Source organism: Oncorhynchus keta, chromosome 36, assembly GCF_023373465.1.
Source record: "Oncorhynchus keta strain PuntledgeMale-10-30-2019 chromosome 36, Oket_V2, whole genome shotgun sequence".
NCBI classification, from domain to species: Eukaryota; Metazoa; Chordata; class Actinopteri; order Salmoniformes; family Salmonidae; genus Oncorhynchus; species Oncorhynchus keta.
The window spans coordinates 6,781,327-6,794,266 of NC_068456.1; the positions used below are offsets into that span (position 1 = coordinate 6,781,327).

Consider the following 12,940-nt stretch of genomic DNA (forward strand, 5'->3'; position numbering starts at 1 on the left):
TCCTAACACAGAAGGCTATCATGTCCTACCACCAGCGGGTGAGCAAGGTTTGCCGCTTATGACGAGATTTGCATCTCTGGTGAGTTGATTTGCATCTAAAAGCAGGCGCCCCACCAGTAAGGCCGGTGAGCAAGTCTGCTGTCGGCACGCCAGAATCGTATCGGAAGGCCACCTGCCTGCTGCTTGCTCGTTGCTAACTGGCTAAATTGAGTACTGATGTAATGATATTATATGATTATGGATATATTGGACCAGGCGCTGCATGAATTAGTTATGTTATGGGATTTGAATCACGTAAGCTGAAAACTGTGAGGTTAGGACCTGTATGTACGGTAGATTTTCCTTCTGGTTGAATAACCCATTCAGTGAGAGACTATGACCGATCGCCATGATACTGGGGTTATTGGAAAGTCAGGGACAGTTTTTGGGTTTAATAAAATCACAATCGATGCAGCCCAGTCGGCAGTCGTTTATTCGCTGTCCCGCTATATTTAGAATGGTGAAGTTATGGCTTGGCGTGGCATTTTATTTCCATGACAATTTCCAAATGTCCACTAGGGGCAACACGAGTGCCTGTTACCATCTAGTAGGCTCGCAACAAGCTAGCGCAATGGGGATGAGGTTGAGGGTGGGCTTAAACCACAAGCTATGGCTCCAAGCATTGAGGGTTTAATCCCAGTACAAAAGTGAATCATATTGTAACTTTTGTATATCCGTTTTAACTCTATCCCAAACCTTAAACCTTATGTCTCCATTTGCTATGGATGTTGTGTTGCCTAAAAGAGAACTGCAGCTGATGAAAAAAAAAAACTTGTACTGACATTGGATGAACACACACACACACACACACACACACACACACACACACACACACACACACACACACACACACACACACACACACACACACACACACACACACACACACACACACACACAGACAAACACACATCCCTCCCCCACACAAACACACACATACTGACTTTTAAAAAATGCTTCACTTTAATTTCAGCAATCAGACCGGACCGTTCCGGTAAAGCTCTGAATCAAAGGAAAACACGGTTCAAACACAGCCTGCTAACACACGCTAATCTGGGGCTTGAAGGGAGGGTTTGAAGTTTCTCGCTCTGAGTCAGAGCGGATATGACATTAGATCACAGCAGCCCGTGTCCTGTCTCCGCCGTGCCCGCCTCTCGCTTTGTCCTCTGGGGCATGTGGCCAGGGTGGCATCCTGCTTGTCAGCTGTTTGTCACACACTTGAAAAGTACGAAACCAAATAAATAATCAAATAAGAAAAAACGCTGACCTTTTAGATCACATTTGACAAGCCACACAATTGCGTTTGTGTTGTTGTTTTTTCTCTCTCCGAAAGGCACAGCTTAACTTCCTTCAAAGATGAACTCCCTGCAACACGTCCGCCTCTGTAATTCCCTCTGTAAACAGTTATGGCGAAATAAGCTTACTTTGGGATGCTTGCTGACATTACCTGCTGTGTAGGAGATGATTACAGCGCTGCGTTGCGCTAAATAGCCCTCAGCGCTGCCGAGACGGAAACTTTTAAGACGTCCCCTTTTTTTAACGGTGGATTTGTGCATGTGTGGCCGGAGGCTTCATTAAATGAAGGGCCCCCGTGTTCAGACACTTAATGGTCTGTAAAACTGTTGCCTACTCATTAATCCTTTGGCTCAAGGCATCCTTAGTGATTCAAGGCTCAAAAGGAAGGAAATGTACAGCCAGAAAGGGACAGAAATATCTAGCGGTGTATGAATAAGTGGCCTACATTAAAGCGTTTTAAAAGATGTATGTTTCTCTTCATCAACCGACTTGTGACAGGAAATTGCCTAGGCTATACATTTTGATGTGAGATTGTTTTTAACCCGTATTTAAGTCATATTACAGCTGCTTTTGCTTCATAATCTATGTGGAATGTAGGTAGTGAGGATGTTGGTAGTGTGAACGATCATCTATTCAGTATGTGAAAGAGTTGGAGGATTTCTAATCTGTTCCTATCCCAGTGGGAAGTGAATGGTTGGTTCCTGGTTCTGACGACAAGCTGATTTGGCGCCTGAAGCTAATAAGGGGAGCAGAGGCGTCAGGGACGAGGAGCAGGGGGCGAGGACAACATCTCTGAGCACAGTCCCTGGGGATCCTGTGTGGCTCCGTTGGTAGAGCATTGCACTTTCAATGCCAGGGTTGTGGGTTCAATTCCCACAGTGGACCAGTACAAACACGTATGCACTCACCACTGTAAGTCTGTAAGAGCCTCTGCTGAATGACCAAAATGTTAATGTCCCTCCAATGTCATCAGTTAATGACTCAGTCGTCATCTCCTCTCCCAATGCCCTCTGGGAAACACTGTTTCCTTTTTGATGAAGTAGGGCGACGCAGTCGAACAAGTTCGGAGAGCACCGGCTCAGTAGTGTTTGTCTCTTGATTGACCTCAGTGTCTTGGTTGGACAGGAGGAGTGGTTATAGCTGCACTTTCTCCTGCCATTATTGCTCTTCAAAGGGGCAATCAGGAGTTGCTACATCCAATAACATGTACCCATTGAACCTTAAAGATTATAGCTTATAAATGCCTCATGAGCTTAGTTCAACTGTCCTTCCCCGTCTGAACCCAAAATATAAGCTTGTATTACTCTAATGTTTGTGATCAAAGAAAACCACTAAAGCAAGGATACATGCCTCAAAACATGGGTACAACTATCATTTTGATTTCATGGATGGTCAATGCTTGAATTCATAGCTCTGTCTATGAATTTGAGAGTGGTTCAATTTATCCAGCCTCATCCCTCAGCTTTTGACCAAACAAGGGGTGGCGAGACTGCTTTGCTATTATTTCTACTGCTGATTGCCGTTTTAAGAAGAGCCTGGCAGATTTATGGGCAGCAAGAGGAACACAGCATCCCCACAATTACTGTGGGTGCTGGAATTAAATTGACAATTTGTAATGTTAATCTCCTTAGCGCTCCTGGACTGGGGAAGCTACATAACCACCCGGGCCAAAGCCCAGAGGAAATCAATCCTCTTCCTGCTACTGCCTTACTCTCCACTATCTGTCCCCCATCTCATCTGATCTACTCAGCTCCCGCTCTCCCTTTTCTCTTATCCAACCGTATCGCTCCCTATATATCTCTTTATTCTCTGTTGTCATCCCCCAACCATCTTCCTCTTTCTTTCTATATCTCCCAGTCTCTCTTTCTCTAGTATCTCTCACCCAATTCGTTCTCTCTCTCTCTCTCTCTCTCTCTCTCTCTCTCTCTCTCTCTCTCTCTCTCTCTCTCTCTCTCTCTCTCTCTCTCTCTCTCTCTCTCTCTCTCTCTCTCTCTCTCTCTCTCTCTCTCTCTCTCTCTTACTTTCTTTCCTTCCGCTTAAAAGGGATGTCTTACTTGGGAGTGATTTTATTTTCCATGAAGTGGAACCGTGTGCCAGTGAGTCAGACTGGCCCCCTATTGTTCGAGATGTTGAAGGTTGTTATTTAGTTGGGATCTCACAGTTGGCTTATTTAACTCAGTGGCAGACCATAAACTGGTGGCAGGTCTAGACATCTGTTTCCAATGGTTCCAGATGTTTCATGTTACTTGGCTTACCTAACAGCCCTGTGATTAAACTTGCTTGATTTTCAGGCAATTTTTACTTTGATATTTGCATAATGATATGCTTCTACTGTGTGGCTATATAGAAATGTGCAAATTCACGACTCAATATTCATAATAAAATACACCAGGCACTGAAGTACAGTAGCAGCATAAAATGTACAATGTCAATACCTATATTACATTTATAATGTCAAAATTTATTTTATTATATAACACTGCCTCTATGTCCACAATTATTCATATTATCTCCTCACAAGGGCATTCTGCTATACTGTGAGCACCAGGGCTCCACCTTTGACATGAGCAAGCTGCCTAGTCGCAGGTTCGAGGCCATGGACCACTTCGAGAAGTGCTTCCTGATCCTGAGACTGGAGGAGGGACAGATGGAAGGGGATGAAGGGCTGCAGAAGGACCCAGGGGAGAGCAGGGGCTGGAGGGCCGTACGGGTGGACCTGGTGGCAACACCTGTTGACCGCTATGCCTTTGCCCTCCTGGGCTGGACCGGCTCCAGGGTAGGCATGGATCAAATTCATGTAAAAAATGAATGTGGACGCCAAGACATCCACATTCATTCCTCCATTGACTAAAACCATAACAAAAACAAGCTTGGTGGAGATTTCCTTATTCAATCTTGTTCTGAGGGCAACGATTCACGTTTGTTTCTGCTCTCGAGGCAGAGCTGCTCTCAGGACACGTTTGAATAAGGAAAAATTCAATTTGGGGATAAAAAAATTATCCAATTCACATAGCGATCGACAGAGTAGTCAATAACCAAAATAAACCCATTGATGATGAGAAATACATACATAGCAATGGGAAGTAGGGGTGCTGAGGGTGCCGCATTACCCCCTGAAAAATCTGAATGAAAAACAAATCTACATTTTAAAAAAGTAATAATAAAAATGCATTAAAAATTCACAAAATGTGTGTACTGTTCCTTTTCTAGTCCTGCATGAGCGGACTGATATAGCCGTCTGTAGCGGCTCTAAAAATTGCAGCACCCCCACAACCCAAACATCATCTCGCAGCTATGAATGAATACATAGCTAAATACCAGGAACTGATCTAATATGGCAGACGTCTTGCTGTTGAGGAATAAAGTAACCCGAGGGTGGCGGAAAAGGGAGATAAATGAAATGAAAAAGGAGAAGGAGAAATATGAATTGTGATTATATTCTTCCACAGCAGTTTGAGAGAGATCTGAGGAGGTTTGCCAGGAAGGAGAGGGGGATGTGTCTTGACAACCACGCCCTGTATGACAAAACCAAGGTACTGTGTGTTCCCTCAGATAGAGTGCAACAAGAATACAAGGTGCAGCCATTTGTTATAGACCAGTTCTGTCCCAGCCGTGGTGATGCTCAATATATCTTTACTATTTTTAAAGTCACCTAGTGTTGTGCAAGTACAGTAGCTGTGCCTGTATTTCTGTGTGCTTTTGGAAACGTATTGAAAACATGTGGAAACCAAGCTTGAGCTTATTCTAAGAGTAAACTGAACGAGAGCAGCAACTCCATGAAGTCATTCAAATTTCCCCTCACTTGATCCTGAGAGAGAGAGAGAGAGAGAGAGAGAGAGAGAGAGAGAGAGAGAGAGAGAGAGAGAGAGAGAGAGAGAGAGAGAGAGAGAGAGAGAGAGAGAGAGAGAGAGAGAGAGAGAGAGAGAGAGAGAGAGAGAGAGAGAGCAGTCCTTGCAATGCATTGTACTGAGTAAAAACGTCTATCTGTGGTTTTGTGCAGAGTGCAGTTTCAGGTGGGATTTGCACAAAAGTTTAGCCTCCGCACACAGTGCGTGTTTATGAATTTAGGTGGTGAATTACAGCAAAGCCCTTGTCCTCAAAGGTTATTGGAGGGATTAGGCTTGGGTGTTAGAATGCGTGGGCTGGGGATACACAGACACATTATCTTAAAATATTTGATGCCTCCTCTGAGTGAGCAGAAACTCGATATTGGCATGAGGACAAACATTTTTTTTGCTTGCTGTGAGGGGCCATGATGCGCCACACACACACACGCGCGCGCACGTACATACGAAGCCACGCACACAGAAAACAAACACACATGCACGAACACGCGTGCGTACAAATGCACACGCAGACAGATGCATGCACGCACATCAGCAACACACACACACCCATTCCCGAAATACACACTAAAACAAGAAGCAATCTAAAATAATCAGCTTTGCCGTTATAAGTGAATAAAATCCTTCTAAACAGTTTAATTGTATCTGGTAGAAGCTTGCTAGGTGAAGTTAATTTCGCTGGGAAGCACAAGGTTCATTTACACATTTCAGAATGTATTCAATTGCGTCTCCGCTATATCCGTTTACATCTCGTTAGACTTCATCACATTAACCCCTCACTTGCCCACACAGCAAGACCTTATTACATTCAGTTTAAGGACATTATCCCTTTTGTTTGGATTCAAGATGTAATTAGTCCCTTTCTCACAGAGGGTTACTATTATTGCTCTGTTACTACTGCACTATAAGCTACATACTATGGTGTGAAGTTGTGGTAGATACATTTTGAATAAGTGTGCTTCATTTTTTCAACCACTTAAAAGGGAAACTTCAAAATGTTCATATTCATCATCTCCAGCACCACCCCAACATCATCAACCAATTAGTAGACAATTAGAAGGCAATTAGTAGGCAATGCCTACTCATGATTGGTTAAAATCACATGATGCACACAACTGACGTCATTGGAAACACTTATCTTTCTCTCTATATTGTTTGCTACAAAACGTAGAAACCATCTTCACATATGCTGATGTTGGGGTGGTGCTGGAGATGATGAGTATGAAGTTGAAACATTTTGAAGTGTCTCTTTAAGTGTTTGAACAATAAAACACACATATTCAAAATATATCTTTCCCTTTAAGGATCATCCTAAAGCTTACCCTAAAATCCCCCTGAACAAATATAACATAAGACAATGTGTCACAGTCTCAGCTGACAGGTTATGCATACACCTAGCCCTGCTAAAAGCATGGTATCCTGAAGAAATGTATCTCGTCTAATGTACATTTACAGGGCCGGGGGGGGGGCATCTTGAGGAGTGAGTGGAGCGGGACAGGGGTGACAGGAATGTCACTGACCTGTCACCACAATGTTCCCATAACCCCCTCCCTGGGGAACAGGGGTCAGGACATAAAGAGAGCAGGGTGGCAGCTTCATGACACATATTGTACAGACGCTGCCGTCTCAGATGTTGTTTATTCAAACACAAGGACAGAGAGAAGCACACGGGCTGTGCAGTGAACTGTGTGCTGGGAGGATATGAGTGATCCGATCACATACATTTACACTCACAAGGAGATCTGGGATCTGGTGGGATGGAGTGTATGGTTGAGTTTTTGAGTTTAACGAGGAAAGCGTTGTGAACATTTTGATAAATTGAGATGTTTTTTTGTTATCTGCATGCGCACGTATGTATGCATATATATATACTGTACACACACACACACACACACACACACACACACACACACACACACACACACACACACACACACACACACACACACACACACACACACACACACACACACACACACACACACACACACACACTCGCACACACACTCGCACACATACCTCACTTATTTAGGCTCACTTTGACACAGACTGCAGTTTCACTGCTAGTTTCAAGGTCGGCAGATCACTTAAAAGGGTATAGGTTCTGACGAAATCATTCAACAGTGATTTTCAGCTCTCCGCTCCACATTGCAGCCATAATTAAGGTAATGAAGATCAATTAACTGTCTAAGTCACCGTGCTGCCTCCAACTCCATAGATAATTGATCATTCTTTCTGTTTTTCTGTTCGCTCCAGGCAGGGAGGACTGGTCCCTCTCTGTCCGGCCCTCGTCACTGTTGAAAAGCCCTCATTAATTGGATCAACGTATGGCCGCTACTGCTCAGATAATGTGACTTTTATCTTTGTGGCCGTCCTAATTGACCAATCTTTTCCCAGTGAGTCAGTGCTCTGCATCTGACTTGTGGCAAGACAAAATGGGAGATATGGGAATGGGCTGATTAGGAGGGAGCGGGGGGTTCAGAGCGAGGGGGGTTACTTGTCCCCACCCAACCATTGAAGCCCAAGCACAGTCATTTAGAGGACTTTTATCTTGTCATGTGCTTCAAAGAGTCCTCGCTGCACGGATGCACGACTTTCTCTGTCTCACTGTAATATGTAATGTGGTTTTAAAAAACATGTCTTAACACACTAATGATCCACTCCCAATTAAGGAAGGGGTTCAGGGGAATAACCTTGAGAATGAGAGTAAATGCCTTTCAAGACAGCTTGTTATAAGGCAGTAGCAATAACTTGCAGTTTGACTTACTATACAAACATCACAGCTTTGGAGTACGACAGTCCTGTGTGGTTCAGTTCGTAGAGCATTGCGCTTGCACCGCCAAGGATTGTGGGTTCAATTCCCACTGGGTCCACCCATACAAAAAATTTATGCACACATGACTGTAGTTAATTTTGAATAAAAGTGTCTTCTAAATGGCGTATTTTTATACATATTACAGTCATTCTGTACCGTGTCCATATTAGGACAGAGACGTACTCCCAAGGCCTCAGATCAATATAGTAGTACTGCAGCTGTATTTAAAGAGTACATTAGCCTAGTATGTGAGTGAGGGCCTGTGTTCTATGGGAGTGAAGAGCGGGGAGTTTGGGTGAGCGTCTGTCCTCTGCTGTTAGGCTGAAGGTGTGGGATAATTAATATGTGTTGTGGGCTTGATGAATGAGGACAGGTGGAGGATTTCATCAGGCCCAGACTTACTGACCCCCTCCCCGAGCAGGAGGGCTCCATGACCTGTCCAACACCTCCTAAACACAGCCCTCTACTGCACGGTGTACCCTTGAAATTCCCTGCGTGTGGGAGTATGTGTGCGTGAGCTAGAGTGCGTATATGTAAAGAAAAGTATGAGTATTTGCCGACACAAATGCATATGCAAACGTGTTTCTCTACTGTATGTGCTAGTGTGTAAGTATGAATGTATGTTGCATAAGTAATGTATGTGTGATTATTACTATTTATCAGTATGTGAGTCTCTTTATGTGTGTGTGTGTGTGTGTGTGTGTGTGTGTGTGTGTGTGTGTGTGTGTGTGTGTGTGTGTGTGTGTGTGTGTGTGTGTGTGTGTGTGTGTGTGTGTGTGTGTGTGTGTGTGTGTCATACAGTGTGTATGTGTGTGTGCGTGTGTGTGAAGAAGTATCTCACAGAGGGTAATTACTCAAAGCCAAATGTAACAGTGTGATTAATGATGTGGTGGTCAGGACGTTTTGGAGTCTGATATCCTGGCTTTAGCTGTAGCAGTGTGGTGATATGAGAGGAGACATGTATATTCTATCACCTCCTAGGAGTCTCACTATCCACCTCTCTTCTGAAAACAACAGGAACTGGAGCCAAACTGTGCGTTTGAAGTGTCATTGAGTTGGAAGGACAGTGATTAAACTAAGATGAACTAGGCTTTATCAGAATATTTTAACACTATGAAACAATCACTGTTCCCAAGTGTGGAGCAGGGCGGCTTCTGAGCTCAAAACCTGGTGTACTGCATTTAAGGTTAGAGGTTGGTCTGAAACTCAGCACTACATTTTGCCTTGCAAATATGCAGAGCTAGTATTTGAATTTACAATTTGCCCATTTAATAGACATTTCACACTGTAAAAAGAAAGTGTTTTCGGACCAAAATTCACACTGTAAAAAGAAAGTGTTTTCGGACCAAAATTGTTTTGGTCTGTGGAGGAGGAAATTCTCAACACCACAACAGTCCAATCTTATTCCCTCTCAGTTAAGTTCACATCTGTTGCAGTTTGTAACATTCAGTAAAAAAAAAAAAAAAATCCTCCGGAAACACTCTAGTTTACAGTGAGTCGTGTGTAGAGCTGCCTGTCATATTTCAGATGCAGCATGTGGAGTGTTCACAACTCTGTCTTCCTCCCCCTCCCTCCATTCTCAGAGCATCGGGATGTGTGGACAATACCGGGGCAATTGCACTGGGCTTTGGGGAGCGGTGTTTTTTGAACGCTCCCTAGCTGGTGCTGAAAGGCACTGTTTGCAGAGAGGATAAACCTGCTTGGAAAGAGGTCATTCTCAAAAAGGAGAGTGACGGGAGGAGAGGATCGGGAGGAAATGCTCTGGGTTTAATGTTGTGTCCCTCAGAGAGTCACACATACACCTGTGAGGTGTGCCAGACAAACATACAGACAGGTGAACAGACAAAGGAGGGTAGAGTGTCTTTATGCATCAGGAGAGGCAGTTTGAGATTTTGAGCGTTCACCTTTTTATAACCTCTCGTGGATGGACTACGTAAACATAAATGTCACCGTAGATCAGAGGAAGGTCCTAAAAATTGTAAAAGACTCCAGCCTCCCTAGCCATAGACTGTTCTCGGTGCGACGGAGTACCGGAGCTCCAAATCTAGGTCCAAAAGGCTTCTTAACAGCTTCCACCCCCAAGCCATAAGACTCCTGAACAGCTAATCAAAGCGATACCCAGACCCCTCTTTTACGCTGCAGCTACTCTCTGTTTATTGCGTACGCATTGTCACTAACTCCACCTACATGGTGCCACCGCCCCTGTATATAGCCTCTTTACTGTTTATTTTACTGCTGCTGTTGAATTATTTGTTACTTTTATTTACTTATCTATTCTTTACTTAACACTTCATAAAACTTCTGAAAGCATTGTTGGTTAAGGGCTTGCAAGTAAGCATTTCACTGTAAGGTCTACTACACCTGTTGTAGTCGGCGCACGTGACAAATAAAAAGTGGTTTGATTTGATCTGTCAAGAGACTACGGGATGCAACCGTTAACGAGCACCAGTAGTTCTTGTGCCTGGGTTTTTTCATCGCCGGTTATTTGGATGTATTAGCTTTGGGTGAAGTTGGTGCTTAAATTGGCGGGAGAGATTTTGTAGCGCGACAAACTTGACTGACCACCCTTACAGCATTGACATTTATTCAACAAACATGGTGCAAAAGCCTCCTGGATAAAAAATAAATAAAAAATGGAAGTATGTCGATTTTGTTGATCTACTTTCGATGCAAATCCCCATTTGCGCCTCCATTATATAATAATGGGCATATCGCCAATAACATGGTGTTCTGGGACAGTAGCCTCTTCCCGAGGGAGACCTGACACATTGGTCTCCCCCAGACCCAAATATTTACAAGCCCTCTGGTTTACCTGTTTCCGGGGGAAAGAAATACAGTCACTGAAGGCATGTCTATAATCCCGAACGCCTTACCAGTCATCACAGGTAACAATGTAACAATGTGTAACAATGTGAGAAAAGAAACCTGTGTTCTCTTTTTGTCTGCTGCCAGTTATTTTTGTTACGTGAAACCTACCAGAGTTTGTTCCCCTGCTCCTGTCTGTTCTTGCTCCTGTTTTCCAGTCCTTCCCTGGTTTTGACTGTTCTGCCTGCCCAGACCCTGAGACTGCCTGTCGTTCTGGACCTTTTGCACCCTCTATGGATTACTGACCTCTGCCTGCCTTTGACCACTCATTTGCCTGCCCCTGTACTAGAAATAATCTTTTGTTTCTTTGACACTGTCTGCATCTGGGTCATACCTGAAACCTGATAGTACGAACTCGCTATGACTGACCCAGTAGACTCAGACCACCTCCACAATGCTGTCTCCCTGCAAGTAGCCACCGTTGGAAAACACAAGGAGTCTTCAAGGTCTTATGGAGGGACTTCATACTGTGACAGAACACCATAACCAGGCATTCGATACCTTGCTGGAGCAATTCCTTAGATTCTCCACTGGGCAGAGCATCACACCCGTAATCTCCCAGCCTACCCTAGTGTCCTGAGAACCCCACTTACCTCCTCCGGCGCGCTACGCTGGAGAATTTTTGGGCTGCAGCTTTCTTCGTTCCCCTCGGACTGCTTGAGGATAGCGTACATCATAACGCTGATGTCCGGGAGGGCAATCGCCTTTGGTCACGGTGGTGTGGGAGCAACAATCCGCCCGCCGTCTGCCTGAGTCTGGAGGAGTTTGTGGAGGAGGTTCGGAAGGTGTTTGATTCTCTGTTATCTGGGAGAAAGGCTGCTCGCAAGCTGCTCTAGCTGCGTCAAGACTCCCGCAGTGTGGCAGACTACACAGTGGATTTCAGCACTTTGACGGCTGAGAGTGCTTGGAACCCGGAAGCGCTGTTCGACATGTTCCTAGACGTAGTATCGCCTTGACCATTTAGATCGATGGGCAACTAGGGGAACTAAGTAAGGAGAGGAGATTCGATTTCACTCACCCGTCCAAGGATTCCACCTCGCCTCCGAGGTATCCCGGAAGTACCCGACGGCTCCGTTGCCGAGAGAACCGGATGGGCCATACGGAGAACTTTTCTTCTCCCCTTACTTGCATCCCTTTTCATGCCATGTTGCTGTGGGGGAACCAGTCAATCTCACCGGGTACTTATCAACTCTGGCACCAATGAGAGCTTTATGGACGCTTCCGAGTTGGGTATACCCACTCAGCCCCTCTCTATTTCCATGGACGTTAGAGCACTGGACGGGCGCTCTATAGACCGGGTCACCCACAATACAACCCCCATCAACCTACATGTGTCAGGGAACCACAGTGAGACAATCTAGTTCCTGATCATTACGTCTCCTCAGGTTCCCGTGGTATTGGGATTCTCCTGGCTCCAATGGTACAATCCCCTCATTGACTGGTCTGCCAGTGCTATCATGGGCTGGAGCACGTTCTGTCACGCCCATTGCCTGAAGTCAGTGCAGCCTGCCCTGGGACCTCTTCCTGGGGGCTCGGAAGTTGCCCTGGACCTCTCCACCATTCCCGAGGAGTACTAGGACCTCCGGCAGGTGTTCAGTAAGGCGCTGCCCACTTCGCTGCTGCTGCACCGACCATATTACTGTGGGATTGACCTTCTCCCAGACACCACTCCACCATGACTGTCGGGTCTGGACACCAAGGCTATGGAGACCTACATTGAGGACTCCCTCGCTGCAGTGTTCATCCATCCTTATGCCTCCCCCACCGGAGCAGGATTCTTCTTAGTGGAGAAGGACAAAACTCTGGGCCCGTGCATTGACTACCGGGGTCTTAACGACATCACGGTGAAGAGCCAGTACCCGCTACCTCTCATCTCCTTGGCCTTTGAGCCGCTCCAGGGGGCCCCCGTGTTTTCCAAGCTGGACCCATGGAACACCTACCACCTGGTGCGGATTCGGGAAGGGAACGAGTGGAAGACTGCCTTCAACACGTCCAGTGGTCACTATGAGTATCTGGTCATGCCATTTGGCCTTACCAACGCCCCTACTGTGTTCCAGGCTCTGGTTAATGATGTTCTCCA

General features: G+C 45.4%; 1 protein-coding gene across 3 annotated transcripts in view; it reads left to right on the forward strand.

Moving 5' to 3' along the window:
* Nucleotides 1-12,940, forward strand: part of LOC118369391 (DNA nucleotidylexotransferase-like) — a 171,778-nt gene that overhangs the window by 140,369 nt on the left and 18,469 nt on the right. For 2 of the 3 annotated variants that reach the window (XM_052498397.1, XM_052498395.1), the window contains exons 9-10: nt 3,857-4,111; nt 4,785-4,868. In XM_052498397.1, coding sequence (XP_052354357.1) covers nt 3,857-4,111; nt 4,785-4,868 — 339 coding nt within the window. The remainder of the gene's footprint in view (nt 1-3,856; nt 4,112-4,784; nt 4,869-12,940) is intronic. The other variant, XM_052498396.1, reaches the window with a different exon arrangement.